This window comes from Zosterops lateralis, assembly GCF_965231275.1.
Source record: "Zosterops lateralis genome assembly, chromosome: 9".
Classification (NCBI taxonomy): Eukaryota; Metazoa; Chordata; class Aves; order Passeriformes; family Zosteropidae; genus Zosterops; species Zosterops lateralis.
The window spans coordinates 5,849,141-5,867,500 of NC_139769.1; the positions used below are offsets into that span (position 1 = coordinate 5,849,141).

The window sequence follows — 18,360 nt, forward strand, 5'->3', positions numbered from 1 at the left end:
CAGGGCCCGGGGACAGATCCCTGAGCGCTGCCTCCACAGGGTCCGGGGACAGATCCCTGAGCGCTGCCTCCACAGGGCCCGGGGACAGATCCCTCAGCGCTGCCCTGACAGGAGCGCGCAGCCAGCAGGGCCGGCCCCTTCTGCCGAGCCTGCGGGGACAGGACCAGAGGAAATGGGTTTTGTGCTGAACCATTCAGAGAGAGATTCAGATCAGATACTCGGAAAAAAATCGTTCCCCGTTAGGGTGGTCAGGCATTGAATTGCCCTGTGGGGTCGCCATCCCCGGAGGTGTTTAGGAGGGTCTGGACCTGGTTTGGGTGGCTGTGGGGACACAGCGGCACTGCTGGGGCATGGCTGGACTGGGGGATCTTAAAGGTCTCTTCCAACCTCGCTGATTCTATGCGTAACAAGAGGCCTAGGAAGAGAAACAAGGGGAAAAACTACCATGGCTGTTGGGGGGTAATTAAGAAAAAAAAAATGCTGTTTATCCCCTCATCCCCGCTCGCCGCTGTGGCACTGAGGGAAGGAGGCCCTGAACGCGGGGGGAGACGGGGAGGGGGGCACGGGGTCCCCTCAATAGGGGGGCGGTTCTGAGGCACGGGGGGGCTCCCCGGGAGGGCCGGGGCGGTGCGGGCACCGGGACTGTGCGGGCACCGTGCCCGGCCCGCTCCCCGCCGCCGCCGCCCTCGCCCCGCAGCGCCGCCGCCCTCGGGGCGCTCCCGCCCGCCTTCGCCCCACAATGCACCGCGCCGCTGACATGGCGGCCGGGGCGGACTGAGCCGCCGCCGTCGGGGCCTGCAGCAGCCGCAGCCGGGCATGGCGGGGGCGCCGCGCCCGCTCCGCTAGCGCCGCGCACAGGTACCGGGGGCTCCCCGCGGACGGGGCCGGCGGCCCGGGGGGGAGGCGGGCTCGGGGGGGGTCCTGTCCGCGCCGGCGCCCCCCGCCCCAGCCCTGCCCCGCCTCGACGGCCCGCCGCGGCCTCGGGCCCCGCGCCCGGGCGGGGGGAAGCGCCGGGGGCCGCGGGGCGGGGGCCGCCACAAGGTCAGCGGGGAACCGGAGCCGCCCCCGGGGGCGCATCCGGCCCGCAGCCGGTGCCTGCGGGTTGTTGTTCGCACGCCCCGTGGAATTAAATAATGCCGGGGGGAGAGACCCCCGAGTCCCGCGGGGAAATGCCCCGTGTGCGGGGCTGCCCTGGGAGCCGTGCCCGCCCCGCCGCCACAGGGTCTCCTCTCCGTGGGTTACGGTCTGCCCGGAGTGACACACAGGCAGCCCTTCGCCGACGTCGTTGTGTTCTTTTGTTGGCTTATTTTGTGTACAAATAACAGCTGAACGACTTTGCTGCTTTTGCAATATGTTGCAATTTGCCAGTTGGCTGAATGTGTCATGTTACCTGAGGCCTCCCGGCTTTTAAGGTTGTTTCTGGGTATAATAAAGGAGGATGAGCTCGTAACACACAGAGAAACAATATAATCGGATTTGAGCTAAGGTAGAGATTAGTACATTAAAATGATAGTTGTGTCTAAGTATGGCTCTAATAATTTTTTTTTTAATATCCGTGCCACCTCCACGTCACTTGGCTTCCTGAGTACCTTGCCCTGGATTCAGGGGTCGTTGCATTTGCTTGAAAATAGAAGATACATGTTGTTTATGGTTTTGACTTGTGCTCCGGGTTTCAGTGGTTGCTTTTTGGATAGTCTGACCCCAGGTAGTTATGACATAATTATTTCCGTGACAAGAAAAGTAAGCCAGCCATGGAACTATGACTTAATTACAGTACCTGGCAGAAGATGCTATATTAAGAGTAAGAGGTCTCTTTTACAAATAGCAATTTTGCAATGAGCTTTTTTTAATCATTTTTCTACTTAACTTTAGTGAAAACCTTCATAAAATTAATTTTGTGATAAAATTACCTTTTCCCAGAACATATATTGGGATATGTTCCCAGAAGATAGACACAGAGGGATCAGAAAGTTCTTCCTGTGTTCTTTTATTGCACAGAGGACAGCTGGGACTTTCTCCTCATACCTCAGCTTGCAGTGGTAAAGAAACTGCTGGATGCCACGGGACACCTGCACTGTGCAGGGCATTTATCCACTTCTTCCTCTGAAGGGAATTGTTGCAATGGGGAGAAAGAAAGGGGGGCAGGATTTCCCTGTGTTGTACTTGAAAGCAAGTTATTCCTGAGGAGCTGTCTGAACTGTCTTGTGGATCTGCTTGTCAGTCATGGTTCAGGATTTTTATATTCCTGTTGATACCATAAGGCAGTTTGACTGTCTGAGAGTATATTCTGTGTTCAAGTTGAAATCTTGGCTTTTTAAACTTTACAAAGCATTTCTACTAGATTAAGTTTATTTTTGTCACTGTCTTAGTGAAATAATGCAATATTGGCAGTTACTTGGACTGAGAACTCATAGAAAGAAGGATCCTGCAATTTGATTAGTGGATTAATTTGCACAATGGAAGCAATCCAGTGGAAGTCAACATTTCTGGTGCTTTTGGCACATTAAGACTATTTTGTGTATTGCTTGATAAATTGTTTAACTTAGAAGTACAAAAGACCTAATTTTTGTAACTGCATGCAAATTTAAGTTTTACTTTTTTCTTTTTTTTTTTTTCCTTTATTTTCACAGAAATGCATTTGTATCCTTGATTTGTAAGTTTGGTTCTAAGGTTTCAGCAAGTCTTTGGAAAAAAACCAGTCTATCAGATGTTCTTAGATTTTATTTTCATTTCTGTTGATGCATGAAATACTACTGCCAGGAAGAAGTAACTTCCAGATTTTAGTTTTTGGTGTCAGCAAAGCTTGACACGGGCGTCTGGAGTCAGTTTTGTGTTACAAACGATTGTGACTCAGTCCACTGAGTGTGGCTGTGTTCTTGACAGCTTTCCTGGAGTCGTGATTTTCAGCATGTTTCTTTCAGCAGGGAAAGTGCTGGATGCTGGTGAACAGGCATAAGGATACTGGTAGAAGATCTGTTTGCTTTTGCTGTGGTTTGTGGACTGGTTTGCTGCTGGTGTGGAGCAGTTCAAAGACCATCCCTTCCTCAAGGATTCCAGTTTGGGCAAAGGGCTCACTGTTGCTTAAATATATGATCCAGATAAGCTTCTATGCCACGATACATACTGCTATATTGTCATTTAGCATAGCACTGAGCATAAAAGGACGTTAAGATCAGGTGAAGAAATTGGTTTCAGTGTGTGGCTGCCATTTAAACCAGTTTTGTGATCATTTGAGGCCTCTGGAAGCCTCTGAAAGGCTCTAAACCAGTGCTGTACTGTGCTTTCCCAGCCTCCTCATGGACACTTGGACTGATGTTGTGTGTGTTTGATTTTAAAGTTAAAGCTCCCTCGTATCAGTTCCTGCTCTGCTCTCAGCATGAACGGTGCAGCACAGGGGGAAATTTGGGGCAGGTGCTGCCCCTCTTCCGCCTTCAGGCTTTGCTGCAGTTGGGTCTGAGGTGTAAAGGACTATTGCAGCAAAACACAGGATCAGAATCAAAATGTTCAAAAGCATGAGGAGCCCATAGGAAATAGAGGGGTAGAGGAGACTGTTGTAACACAGCTGGTGTGACTGAGGGAGGATGGCTTTCCTGAGCCTGGCACGGGAGGCAGCAGTAGTAGTAGGGTCAGAAAGAGGTGGTTCTCGGCATTGGATGAGGTTAGTTTTTCTCACCTTCTCAGTGAGTCATACAGTGCTGTAGAAAAAACAGTGAGTCAATGCAGAGTAATCTGTAACAAGCATATCCCTTATGGATCTCCCATCCAGCATATTTTGCTCACTTCATTATTTAATTGTAAGATATCTGCACCTACATATGTTATTAAGTTTTGTATCAGCCAAAGCCTTTCTTGTTACTTCATTGATTCAGCAGTACTTTTGTAAATTAGATACCATCCTGTTACCGTGTTATATATTTTACATATATATATATATATATATATATACACTGTTATCTAATGATGACTTCTTAGAGTTTTCAGTCTTCCACATTTTAAATACAGCATCAGAGCTTCCTATCTTCACTGAGCCCAGAGTGCCAGTTTTGTTGCATCCTTGATTTGTGTGTTAAAGTTTATATGCACTATGCTGACTTCCTTCTGGGTAGATTTTGGCAGTATTGCACTTCCTAGGATAAATTCTATAGCCTGTAGTAAGAGGGAGTTCTGGAACACTATGTAGCACTTACGTTTGTTACTAAGAATACCGATGGGTTTAGTGCTGGTGGAGTCTGAAGCGCTTTAGAGGCCAGTAATCTCTGATAGTTTTAGTTTTAAGTACTTTGGAAATGCATCAAGCATGGGTAGTAGTTTGTACTAAGTTATGTCTAGCTCATCATAAACCAAACATAAATGTGTGATAATTTTTTTTAAAACTATTGACAGAGAACATGAGAGGGGTTTGAATGATTTGTTCTCAGAGAAAAAAAATGGGCCTAAGGCTGTAAACAGTCAGAAAAGACACCCCAGCACATTAGGGGTGTCTGAGGACATCACCTGTGCTGCTCTCTGAGCACAGTGCAGAAGACAACCTTTCCTATTGTTCCTGGCTGTGGCTGTAACCTTTGTTTGCAGAATTTCCTTTTATTTTTGTTGAGGAAGTTCAGCTGGGGCTATATTGGTAGTGAGGTGAGGGGGGCACTGAGGTTAATCACCCCCCTTAGTGTTGGAAGGCTGGCTGGGAGATTTGAGCTTAAGGACAATCATAATGGGAGAGATAAAAGCAGGTCTTGGATAAAATGCAAGTCTCCCTATCTCAAAGGAGGGAATGCTTTATAGAAAGAGAGTGATAACACTTATGTTTGTAGTACTTTCTGTGTTTATATTTTATCTAGTACTCCCCGGGGAAACAAAACTTTCAAGCCTGTTCTCTTTCCTTTTAGTTGCCTTTCTACACTCCAGTCCCTACTTTTGGACACTTCAGCCAGTGGGACCACATTTTAGAACACATTTGAAGTAATGTCAAAGGGTCATTGAGTTTCTGTCTGTTTTCTGGAACAATTATGCCTCAGCAGAGGAGAGGTCTCTGATGAGGGGGAAGCAGGAGGAAGTTCCATTTCCTTGTAGGGAGTAGCTACAAACCAGACAGGGCTCCAGCAGGTCTGCCCTGCTTGCCCAAGGGGCTGGGATGGAGAGTGTGACAGAGGAGCACAAAATGAACATGTAGGAAACCAGGAAGAGTCAGTTCTGCTGCTAATGAAATGATTAAAAAAAGCTTTGCAACAGAGCAACTCAGAATGCAAGAGCTCCCAGTTTAACTTGGCCTTCATCTTTGAAGAGGCCCTGTTATGTCAAAGTCTGACCCAAAATGTCTGTGTTTGAGGGAGTTGAATATAGTGGAACAACTTGAGAGGAAGAAGTGGTAGAAGAGGTGGAAATATCTTCTTGAAAGTTTTTTTGTGGTTTTCTTTTTTCCCGTTTGGAAGGAAGCCTTAGTCTGATTCTTTGCAATTCAAATGCAGAGTTTTCTAATGGTAGTCTGCAAGGTGGAGGAAACAAAAGAAACTGGCAGAAATGAAAGTGAAACATTCTTGTTTCTTTATTTCATGAGCTTAAAATTAATTATAACCAAAGCTGATTTTAAACATTTTTAATTTGATTACTGTAGGTATGTATAGATTTTTTATACTTTTCTGGAGTTTAAAGTCAGGTGATATCTTGTCTGACCTCCAGCTGTTGTATTTCAGCCAGTTTATTTTTTCTAAAAAGAGCCAAGAGCTGAGCTAGATCTCAGAGGAGTAACTGGCACTGTACAGTCAGAACGCAGGGGAAACTGAGTCCCTTGTAACACTGGGATAGTGAATAAATTAAATATGCTGAAATTATTTCAGCAGGTTAATCATACCCCACTTTGCAGACGCAGGCAAAATGCTCTGGTTTTGCTGCCAGCCTGGCTGGAAGAAAATTCTTCTTTGATTCCAGGTCTGGCAATTTGGTATGAGCCTGAGCTTGTGAATAAGACGTGCCATCCAGGTTTCTGCAAAGATGCCACCTCAGCACTGATTCACTCCACTCCAGTGTTTTGTTTCCAACCAAGTTATTTTTTTTAGAGGCACTCCTTTCCCTCTCCCCATTTCTCCCTCTCTGTCAGATGTAGATGGCTGATATTTGACAGAGGATGATCTTTTTGTGTCTGTCCTGGGTTCGGGGGAGGTCTCTTTTTGTTTCTCATACTAAGTTTCGTTAGTTGGTTTATTTTGCAGTTAGTTGTGAATGGTAATTTGGTTACTACTGAATATGTTGCAGCAGTTTAAATTATTTTTTGTTTGCTAAATCATTTCAGTATTAAGGAGGAAAAGGAAAGAAAAAGAAATCCCAAAGTTCAACCAGATTATTATTGCACTTGCATTTCAGATTCTGCATTTCATTGTGGAACTCTTAAATTTTTTTCGTACAGAGTATTCTTGTCTTATGAAATGTCATGACCTCTCTTTATTCATATTTCTTAGGAATAAAGTGTGTATCTGTTTTTAATATTATCTACTTACATTTGATTATATTCTTGATATGCAAGACTATCACAGTACTCAGTTCATTAGCTGGGTTATAGTTTTTACTAGTGGTTTATTTACTTTTTCCTATCCCAATGTACATTTGTACATTTGATTAAAAATTGTATATTCTCTTTGAATATATAATTGTATATTTAATTGAATGGATGAGATCAATAATTTGAATAATTTTCGCCCATCTTTTTAAAACCTGCTTTCAAAATTTGACTCTCACAACGCCACACGTACAAAACCAAAATGCAGCCCCGCTTTTCCTCCAACGGCGGAGTTTCACGGTAGCTTTAATCTAGAAGTGGTGCCGATAGGAGTTGTCCCCACCCTACGAGTTGTTTGTTATTGCCAGGCGTGCTCCTCCTCCTCCTGCCCGGTGCCAGCTTTATGTTAATCTGGATTGGTTTTCCGGTTTGGTTGCCGGCAGAGCTGCCCAGGGGAGGGAGGGAGGGAAGGAGGGAGGGAGCAGCCCCGGCGGAGAGAGGGAAGGGAAGGGAAGGGAAGGGAAGGGAAGGGAAGGGAAGGGAAGGGAAGGGAAGGGAAGGGAAGGGAAGGGAAGGGAAGGGAAGGGAAGGGAAGGGAAGGGAAGGGAAGGGAAGGGAAGGGAAGGGAAGGGAAGGGAAGGGAAGGGAAGGGAAGGGAAGGGAAGGGAAGGGAAGGGAAGGGAAGGGAAGGGAAGGGAAGGGTTGCTCGAGCTGGGGCTGGCCCCGGCCCCGCTGTGCTCCTGCCCGGAGCTCAACAGGGAACCGCCGTGTGGTTTGGGTTGGTTTGGGGAGTTTTCCTCCCCTCTTCAGGTTGAACAAGTAAAGCATGATTAGTTTCTAATTTGAAAAATCGTGCTCGTGGTGAAAAATCATTTCTCTTCTGGCTACGTGAAATTAAAATCCAAACCCACCGTGGAGTTTAAGGGCAGTGGTGTGTACAGAGCTGTAATAGCTCACCGTTCTCTAGAGCAGAGCTTTATACTGGTGCTCAGGGACTGGAGTAACCTGAATTTAGCCAACCTGGAGAGGCCCTGGGCTCTACTTCCCACCCTGAGGCTTCAGCAGTGCTGGTACAGGTGGGCAGGAGTTCTGCTGCTTTTTGATTAGCATTGCTATGGGAAAAACTGGCTGCAATCCAAAGGCAAATATTATTTAATCTTTGCAATTTTTGATCTAGAAGTAAGAACCAGGTGCAGTCAGTGTTTAATAGAAAATAGTTGCAATATTAACTGAATGTATTTGTGGGATAAAATACTTGGCCATTAGAACAAATTTAGGAATAGAGATTTTTTTTTTTCTTCTTCAAGTTTTATATTTTACTAAAAAATGTGAGGCTAATGGCATCTTCAGGAAGATTCTTCTTCTGGATTCATTCTTCTGGGTTTTGTTTGTTTCTTTGATTTTTCACTTTTGAAAGATACGTGTTTTCAATTATATCAATAGAGGTGTGAGATAACTGTTTTTAGTACATGAACTATTTTCTGATTTGTGGCTCATTAAAATAAGAGATAGTAGCTGTATTATATAGCCTGAAAAAAATTGCTGTAGTTTATACTGATAATATTCAGAAAGGGGATTTTTGGGGTTTTTTTTAAGCAGCCATTTTAATGTGATTTTTCATTATGGTTCTTGTTTTTAAAGTACAAAAGTATGTTGTGATACTTTTAATAGCTGTAGTTCATAGACTTTTCCATTATTTCTTTTCTTCACTAAATGGTAAGTGATGGGTTCTCTCAAGCCCAGAAATTCCCATGGGTCATGCATTTACCTACCAAACATGCAGCTGGACAGGAAAGAGGGAAACTCTGCACTCCATATTTTGCTATGGTTTTACAAAAATAATTTTCTTCTTTGTCTCATGCTTCATTCTCATAGATTTCAATTGCTGTCTAAATGTTGTTATAGGAAAATCCAAGTTCTCGTTGCAGATTCTTGTCTTCATTTTCTATATTAATAAGACTAATTCCTTACAAACAGACCCACTTGTGCTGAACCTCCTCCCATTGCAAACACAATATTTGAGGTGTCTCCAACATAAATCTCAGATGATCATATACCACCTAAAGGCCTGAGGTTTAGATGAGGAAGGTTAATCTGCAGCTAAACAAAATATTTACTATTTGTGTTGTTTTTTGTTTTCTAAGAAAAATCTTACTTAATTGCTGGCAGTTAATTTATATGAGATTAGGAGGTGCAGGTGATAGGTCAGGTTTATTATTAATACTTGGAGCTATATCTCTAAATGCTTTTTAAAATAAGTTAATAAAATGGAGCTTGCTTGCTGGAAACTGAATTAGTTTTCTCCAGTGGCTAATTTGAGCTGTGTGTTTATTGAGTGGTATTTTTTAGATGTGTTAATTTTTTTCTTTTTTTTTTTCCCAGTGTAGTTGCAGACATCTTGGTTCTTATTTTTGCTCAGAAAACCAGGAATAGGAAGGAAATAAAAAGCAAGCTGTTGGCAGGTTTATCACTGAGTGTTTTTAGCATGTTCTGTCATTTTTTTTTGTCTCTTCATAGCCCTCCTCTTTTAAATACAAATCAAAATGGTCAAACCTTTTGAGTTTTACTTTAATACTGGAATGTATTGTGAAAATGGCACTTATGCCTTGGGGTAGGGGGTGGAATATACTTCCTATAATAATTTGTATTAACACCTTCCTTTAGACAAGTTTATTTAATGTGCTGACTACAGAGAGGTTTAGTCTTTCTTTTTAATTGTAAAAATGTCTTATCATTGTTTCTTCAGTAGACAATCAGCTACGATCCTTGCCTGCACAGAGGATTTAAAATCAACTGCAAATTGCTGAAGAATTGCACTTCAAGTGGTCTCGAGACTGGAGAAGCAGGTCTTCACTATAATGGAAGAGGCCAAGAGCTCAAAGAATGGAAATCATGACCCAAGGAAGTCTGTCCGTCTTGTCTGTGAGGAAGGCAAAGCAGTCAAAGTTACAATTAATCAAAATTATAAACATAATAGAAATGACAAATCCGTGAAGGACGTTGGGAGAAGTTCTCCAAGTGGGAATAGCAGCAGAAAAAGTAAACAGAATGATGTTTGTTCTGAAAAACAAGGAGAAAATAAATCATGCAAAGTAAATAGTTGTATTCCTGGAACTAAGGATTTGGGATCAAATGTTCAGGATCGAAGTCATGGAAAAGCAAAAAAATTTTCTAATTTATCATCGGCGATGGAAAACCTGAAACAGACAAAAGCCCAACCAGTGGGAGAAAATGCTCCAGGCTCCCAAGTTTCAGGGAATGGGGTCAGTATGGAAAGCTTGACAGCTACTCAGAAAGGGAAAGTGGTGCTGGAAAATCCAGTGGGAGTTCATACTTTGAAGACTAGTGTTGATCAGGCTGGTGATCCTGGTAAGACTGCCGCAGATCAAAGAAAAATGGAACATAAGCCTGATGACTTCAGTAAGTATTAGTTAACACTGTCTTATTCCATTTTCTTCTGGTGCAATTGCTGACAGTCCGAAATGGGCTTTGAAATGTTTCTGTTTGTGGTGGTTTTTTCACATGTACAAAGTTGCTGGTTGCATTTAGAACATGATGTTAATATAAGCATATTGCTTAGAGAACAAGAAATTATGATAATAGCTGTCCTTTTTTCTTATGCCTAAGACCTAAACATCTTTCTAAGCCACTTAGTGTGCGTGGGTTTTAGGCAATTTTGTGAATATAGTGTCTTATAAAGGGGGAGTCTTTCCTGATATCATTGCCACTTAGGGAGATGCCTGCTATTACTGCTTTTCAGAAAGATCAGGGAGAAAATGGGCAGGAAAAGTTCTTAATGTAGGTAGAGGGGAAATATTTGCTTATTTTCTGTGACCATTGTGCTCTTTTTGTTACTAAAAATGTTTAGAGTAGGCTTTGGCAGGTGGCTTTTTGATTTAGGGAGCTCTGGAATACCTCTGAGTGGTTACCCTTAGGAGTGTGCATTTCTTACACATAGTTTCAGTGTCAAAATTAAATATATTGATCAAGCTTTGTCTCTCTGGGTTAATTCCATAGCTCAGGATTTGTCACACTTCTTTAGAATGCATTTTTTTTTTCTTTAATGAAAATGCTGTTTTAAGATGCCAGCCAGTGTAGACCTTCTGTTTGAAGTATTTCCCACAGCTACAGCCGTTGCTTGTATGGAAATACAAGGAAAATAATAAAGTGTGTGTTTTTTTAGCTGTCTTAATAGTGTTTAACAGGAAAAACAAGTTCAAGTAGCAGCATCCTGTGATCAGTCAGCTCTTTGTAGACCACCATTATGTACTGTGGGGACCATCTGTCACTGAGAAACCAGGACTTGAAAACTTGCTCAGCTTTGATTCCTTCCTACTCTGGGGGCACCGATCTCATTTGAAGGGAAAGAAAAAGGAGAAGAAAAGACAAAGCACAAATAACCCTCACTTTTGTTTCTGTGTAAAAGTGACTGGAATAATTTGCTGTGGATGTTTGCAGAGATGAGTGGCCTGTGACCAATGCACAGGCATGTGGAGGAACTGGCCCTGTGGCACTGGGCTGAGTTTGGGAGCAGCAGCGTTGGGGAGCTCAGCGCTGTGGGCGGGAGGTGTCATGGGCTGAGTGTTCAGGTGTGACTCCAGCAGCTCCCAGGCTCAGGGCTGGCATTGCCTGCTGACTCTAAGGTCATTTGGGTCTTTGAGGCAGTTCTCTGCCTTACTTCCTTAACAAAATGTGTTGTGCACAGTAATTTTATGCCTAATATTTATTGTTTCTTTTACAGTTTCTTTTACATCGGGATCTTTTTTTACTCTGTTCTGGATGACAAAAGCCTTTCTTGCTTTGAACAATTTAAGTGACTGTGAATTTGACTGAAACACAAAATTAATCTACCTTTTTATTTTGTGTTTTTAACAGCACTCTTAGTGGCAGATAAGTCTCTGAAGTATTTTAAAAATACTGGTTAACATACTGGAATGATTTTAATGTTTAAGGTGATCTTGACCAGTGTTTGGACAAAAAACTGGAATGTAGCACTAATTTCTATCTGGTTCTTAGCTGCTCTGTACTCTAAATTTTCACTTTTCCTCTCCTTTCAATTACTCTGAAGTAAGTAACTGTTTCTTGCTTTAGGTAAAATAAAGAATTCTGAATCAACAAAAGAACATACATTGGAAGTGGATTATTTAGAAAACACTGGTGTTATTGATGAATCCAATCTGACAGTTGAACAGCAACTAGGATTGAAACAAGCTGAAGAACGTCTGGAAAGAGATTATATCTCCCGACTTGAAAAAGTAGGTTGAGTTATTTATCAGATAAAAAAGAAAATGTGTGTCCTCTTTCATTATCATCACCATATTTCTGGTTGGGTGGTATTTCTACTACAGCCTGCTGCTTCTGTTTCTTTCTTCTGAATAATGAGTCACTTTCTGATCTAAGATATTGTCTCTAGTAGTTGACTAGTTGTTCCTCGTGGCAGATGATATGGATTGGAAACTTAGTGTTCCTTTTGTGGCACATGGAGCCTTTGCAGAACAGTATTTTTAAAATTATCTAGATCTGAATGTTTACAGTTCCAGTGTTTGAATAAGATTTTATCTTACAAGATTTCAGTCTGGTTCTCTGGAAACTCAGAATGCAGGACTGAAAAGAACCTTGAGCTTTCTTTAGTATATTACCTCTGACCAGTCCCAGTCCTTATATTTTGGAGATGACTGCTTAAAAATGTTCACCTAAATTGTTCTTAATATATCTGTAGTGAAACAAATGTTGAAGTCAGTGTAGGTAACCCAGAAGTTTTTGTTAATATCTAATGGAAGCATTTTAATCCCTCCATCCTAGGAAAATAGGTGATCCTAGGAGAATAACCGAAAGTTTATTACTTCTTTTTCATACCATTCTGCACATGGGAAAATCATTCCCATTCCTGCAGTCAAACCTTCTTTAGGCTCTCTTTGCTCATTGGTCTTGGTAATTTTTAGTTCCTGGTTCATTCTTGTTGCTTTTCTCTAGACACACATTGTGTTAGCAGTGTTCAAAATTGGACATGCAATTTCAGCTGAAGTCTTACATATAAAGAGGAAAGCTGACTTCATCTCTTTGATATATGGTGGTTTTGTTTAGGATCTCTGCTTTTTTAGCAGCATCAGGATGTTGGCTTATAGTTGGAGCAGCAATGATCCCCATAGCCTTTCTTTAAGAATTGGGTCCGTCAGGTGTTCCCAGCCCAGTATGTTTTGCAGTTGATAATACCTAAGGAATGATACTTTGCTTTGATATTATTTACTCGGAGCTTATTTATTCAATTTCTCTAACTTTTTGTGATCTCTGAATTTTTGTCATTTTACAACTTCTGTATCCTCTTCCAAGTTAATATCTTTTACATTTATAGTCAGCCCACCTTCTGTTGCATTCCCCACCTCTTCAACAAAAATGTGGAGATTTCTGCCCCTACAAGGACCCCTGCTGAAGAATACTTGGCAATACTTGGCACATGCTTCTAGGTATGAGTGCTCTGAGGACAATTCTCTCAGCAGTTTTGCTCCCACCTTACTGTTCTTTATTTAGATAGTGTTTAAGGTCTCCTTTTGAGACTGATACTATGACAAGTGACAAAGACTTTGTAAAATTCAAATACAACATCTGCTGCTGCTTCTTCAAGAGCCATGACTTATCTTTAAAGAAGCAACCCTAAGATTGGGTTGGTGCAATTTGTTTGTAGTAGATCAGGTTGTCACCTCTGACCTGTTTTTTCCCTATGTGCTTATTAAAAATTTACTACAGTATTTTTCTGAATGCTAATTCTCACTGGTGTCTAATTCCTTGGCTCGTCTTATTTAGCCCTTTACAGATATTCTTAAGTTTCTCTTTCCTGATGATCTGGAACCTTCCCATTCTCTCTGAGTTCTTTAAAATACAACTAGCTCTTTTATAGATTAGCTCCTTGAGTATCCAAGGACAAATTTCATGAGACCTGGCTTATTTGGGTGCATCTATCTTACACAAATAATAGTCTGTAACTTCTCTGTCTTGTTATTTTGGGTTTTTGCCCTTTCCATTGGAGTTGAGCATAATTAGCTAGTTTTAAAAGTCTTCACAATAAAGGCAAAATAAAAGTTATTACGTGATTCAGCCTTCCTGGCAACATCTGTTAGCATAATACTGCAGATCAATATTGTAAAAAAATGCAAAATTTTTCAAAAATACTTTTACTGCTGATACTCTGTTATAAAATAACAGTAAAATATTTTGCATTTACTTCAGTCATCAGGCATCAAATACTTCAGTCTTCCCAAGTAGCCACATTTAACTGTCTATAAGTTGTTTTCCAAATGGATGTTCAATTTTATCTTACTAGATACCTGTCTTAGAGAAAATAGAGGTAAAAAGAATTAATAATTAAAACAATATTTTAAATTGATATTTACTCTGTAGTTGGAGAGTATCAGACTGTTGTTTTTTTTTTCCAAAGGAAAAGGTTAAACTCAGTAAGCAGTAAGTGGAAAAACTTGCCCAAATTTAACAGTGGTGTAGGTTTCCATATGGTAAGTCAGATTTGTTTAACTGATCTGTGGTCCACCTGAGTGTCTTAAAATGGTGTTCATTCATTGTTGTGTCACTGTTTAAACATCTGGTGTTTTCAGTATATTTTTTGGGCTTAGTAAATATAGATGTATTAGAATTAGGACGAAAATGTTAAAGTAGTTTTTTTCTCTCTCAGTTATTGAAAAAGTCTAGCAAGTCTGGAGGGAAACTGAAGTGGGTTTTTTTTGAACCCTTTTGTCTCTGCAGCGAGCTTTTCAAAAGGTTTCCAATCTCTGTAGCTGTGATCTGTTAGAGCAATAAAATACAATTGCAGGATGAGACAGATAAAATAGAGTATTTGGGAACAACCCCTTCTCTTTACAGAGTCCTTTCTGCCTTTTAGTCCAGCAGGTCTTAACGGTTTCCTGGCTGAATAAACTCCAGGGTATCCTCTCGTGGACCCTGGGAAAACATCTTCCCTTCTTCCTCATCATCTCTGGAAGTTTGGCTGCTGTTTGCAGCCTTGGGGATCTCCCAGGCGGCCACTCTCCATTTGTGTACTCCCTCCACCTCTGCCAGCCTGTCTGTGCAAAAAGGTGCTTGTTCTGCAGGGGTTTCCAATTCTGAGCATCCCAGAGTGTTCATCAGAGTGGAGTAGCATCAGCTCTTGCCAGAGGATCAGGGATAGAGGTGGCTGTGTTCCCCCAGGCTGCCTGGCCACACCCTTTCTGACAGGGCAGAGCCGGCGCATCAGCCCCGTGTGACACAAGGGCTGGGGCCGTTTCCTCATCAGAGAAAGGCGGGGAGATGCTGAGATTTAGCCACTAATTAAAAGCTTCACCTGACAGGGAAATGGCTTACTGGCCTTTAGGTCAGCCCTAAGAAACATAAACTCTTCAGTCTTAATCTTACCTCACTAAATTTACTGAGAAATGTAATATTCAAGTCATCTCACTTCCTTCCCTTGTTCTCCCCTCTTGTCATACAGGTAAAAATCCATTTCTGCTTGTTTTTTGAAGATTGCTTAATGTTTGCAAAGCACCTTGACGTTAAAAGTGTTACATAATAGTTAAATACAGTTTATTAATCAAAGAATTGAGTTTTTCAGGCACTACTGGTAGAAATATTTGTTTTAATCTATGACAATTTTTCCTCAGCGCTCCCCAGAATACACCAACTGTCAGTATCTATGCAAGCTCTGCTTAGTCCACATTGAAAATATCCAGGGAGCTCATAAGCATATTAAGGAAAAACGTCATAAGAAAAATATAATGGTAAGTTAACAAAATTATGGCTGTTTTTTTCTTTTATTTTTAAAATTTAAATAATTTTTTTTTTGTTACGTGGTTTGTTTTCTTTGATCATGTTCATTTAGGTGAAAGTTTGTGTGCTGAGCAGAGATCCACAAATTTCTGTTTTCTGTTTAAGAGGAAGGGCTTGATGATTTGTCCAGGCAGAGAGGAAAGGACATTTTTGGTCATTGCTTCTGAATTAGTGTCTCTGAGTAGTGAGCAGTTCATCATACTAGTAACAGAATGCAAGGTAACTTAGGTGAGAAATATATATTACATAAAAATACATTGTTTCTGTTTTCTGAAAATAACACCATTGGTAGCAAGACCTCCAGGGATTGGAGGTGGGGTTGGGGATGTTGTTTTTATGGTTTTTTTTTTTTTTTTTACTTTGGCTGACTTGTGAATTTTAAAAGATTTATAGGAGGGAAGGATTCAGTTCACTTACTATCACTCTGAGTTTATTAATGTGATTAATATAAAAAACAGTTCTAAGGCTTACAGAGAGAAAACCAGTTCCCCTATCAGATACCACGGTGCTGTGGTTTGCTCTAAAGAACTGTTACGTGCAAGAAATCCAATAAAAGGTGCACAAATTTTCTTGCCAGCCCATTTTGTAAATGCTGATGAAGAGCTACAAATTCTCCAGTATGTTGGATTTTGTGATTTAGATGGTTAAAATTACTCTTTCTATAACCATTACTCAAAATTCAGTCAAATTATTTTCACATGTTTCCATGGATTTCTTGCCATACTTCTGTTTTTCATTAATGCTCTAATTCTGAAATGTATGCAAGTCATCACCTGGAAGACTAAAAATGCCATAAATCCATTAAATCTCAGAAAGTAACATTTTTACATTATGGTCAGGGATTATTTGTAAAGGATTTGTAAAGGATTCTCTCACTGTCTCCTAAATTGTATTGTGCTTTAAAAAAAGAGCCAGCCCTCTGATTGATCTATAAACACTTTCTTTTCATCTGGGCATGAAGATGACAACTGAGCAATGAGGTTTCTTCAGCAGTGAGTGGAATTCTGGAGGACAGGGAGCAGTTTCACTTTTTAACCTCAGATGGTTTATGTTGTGTGCAGCATCATGATGATACCTATGTAACTGTCTTTAATGTTACTTCATAAAATGCTCCTGTTCACAGCTCTGTGAGATACATGACAATCAAACAAGCTCAGACCAGCTGTGGTTTCCCAATTCAAGAAAAATCCTAACGTGGTGGCAAAAAAAAATCCCATACTATTTCAAAAATACTCATATTCTTCCATATGCTAAATTTGTTCAGATAAGAGCAGAAGAATTGAGAGATGCAGCCTAGAACTAAACAAATATTTTCATACTGTACTGTTTTCTTAGTGCATATTTATTTTATGGCTATTATTTATTTCAGTCATATCTTTCATGTAGTTGATGAATTCATGAAGCAAGGGATTGTTGTACTTAGTCCCAAATAACTTGAGTCCCAAATGACTTGATGCATCTGACATGTTCTTGCTGTTGGATTGGGTGCACTAAATCCAGTACTTTCTGGCACCAACTATTTAAGCAGTCATGGGGCTCAACTTAAAAAATTCCCTTGGAGCTAGGGATAATTTTTCTGCCTCTGATATCTTTCCTTCAAGTACACTCCACTCTGAAAAAAATCCATGTGACTTTTCCAGCTCAGTTACTTTCATTATGTAGGAACAATTACAGCTTTTTATTTTCTTGGATGAATTCTGCTTCAGAACTGTCAGAAAATGTGGTTCAGGAATGGAATACAGAAGATTTCCTCCCCAGTTGCCAGCTGTGAAACAACACTCTCTGTTATAAACACTGAGCATCTGCTCTCATTCCTGGGACCACACTATTTTATTTGCCAGTTAGGCCAGGCAGAGTTCCTGCCTTTGGGAGTGTTTGGTCAGGACACAAACAGCAAACAGCATGTTCTAATATCACAGAGCAGTAAGAGATAGCCTTTTCCTCTTAAAATACCAGTTTTTACTTATATCATCCCCCAATTATTCAGGAAAAGCAAGAAGAAAACGAGCTGCGGGCTCTCCCACCACCCTCGTCTGCACAGTTGGCTGCTCTGAGTTTCACCCTCATCGAGGCAGCAAATGAACAAGGCATCTCAGATGAGGACTTCAGAATTCGGCAAGAAATTGTAAATGAGATGGAGAAAATTATTCAACAGCCCTTACCAGGTATTCATAGTATTCTCCATTTGTTTTAGGTGAAAATTCTTCATTATTTTTACATATATTTTTGATACCTTCATAAATGATGAATGATCGTGTTTGGGGTTCAATTATCTTGCTACTGTACAATACTAATATATACAGACTTTTAAAAACAGGCTGGCAGTTGATTTTAAAGGAATTAACAAATGTACAAAAAGAGGAAAATATGACTGTGCTTATTTGTCCTTCTTTCTGGCGTGTTTATTGGTCGTCTTTAAAGTGGTGGGATAACATAACAAGAAGGATAATATTTACGTTTGCTTCTTTGCATTGATTTCCCATCAGCTCCTATAGTTAATACACTGGGAGTTTGGAATCAGATTTTTGGAGCTGCAGTGATGTTGACTTTGTGCTAACAGTGGTTTGCTGTTCAGTGCATCTGAACAGAAGAAAAAAATTATCTCATTGCCAACAGTTTTAAATTTTTAATTTAATCTATATTGGAATAGGGTGTTGTTATATACAGTCCATTTGTTTTAGAAATACCTTTTTTTCCCCTTTGCTCTATAAAAATACATCAGTAAAAAAATTTTATCTGCTGAATGATCAGCTTTAGTTTTAGGTGCTCTATGAAGTATCTGCTTAAACATAAGGTGCTGAACAGAATAGAGGTTTGTAGGGTGGAGATTTGCTGATCTGTTTGCTCTATAAGTGGCACCTAGTGCAAACTTCTGTTCTGGCACTCCAGGGAGTTTTCCACTGATAGTGGGAAGCATAATACAAAGCTTTTTCATGTAACATTTTTACATAAATACTCAGGAAAATTATTGTTACTTTGTCTGGCTGACTTGGACTGATGAGCTTCTCTGGAGGTGTAGGAGTAGTGAAAGGGGAGTCTGTAATAGTAAATGACAGTTTGTTTTTCTC

General features: G+C 40.8%; 1 protein-coding gene across 2 annotated transcripts in view; it reads left to right on the forward strand.

The window, feature by feature from the left end:
• The first annotated feature begins 7,229 nt into the window (after positions 1–7,229).
• The window catches only part of TUT4 (terminal uridylyl transferase 4), a 37,903-nt gene continuing 26,772 nt past the window's right edge, over positions 7,230–18,360 (forward strand). Inside the window, exons 1-5 of one of the 2 annotated variants that reach the window (XM_083867444.1) lie at positions 7,230–7,560; positions 9,231–9,904; positions 11,576–11,739; positions 15,127–15,243; positions 17,280–17,457. In XM_083867444.1, coding sequence (XP_083723570.1) covers positions 9,343–9,904; positions 11,576–11,739; positions 15,127–15,243; positions 17,280–17,457 — 1,021 coding nt within the window. In that variant the 5' untranslated portion in view covers positions 7,230–7,560; positions 9,231–9,342. The remainder of the gene's footprint in view (positions 7,561–9,230; positions 9,905–11,575; positions 11,740–15,126; positions 15,244–17,279; positions 17,458–18,360) is intronic. The other variant, XM_083867443.1, reaches the window with a different exon arrangement.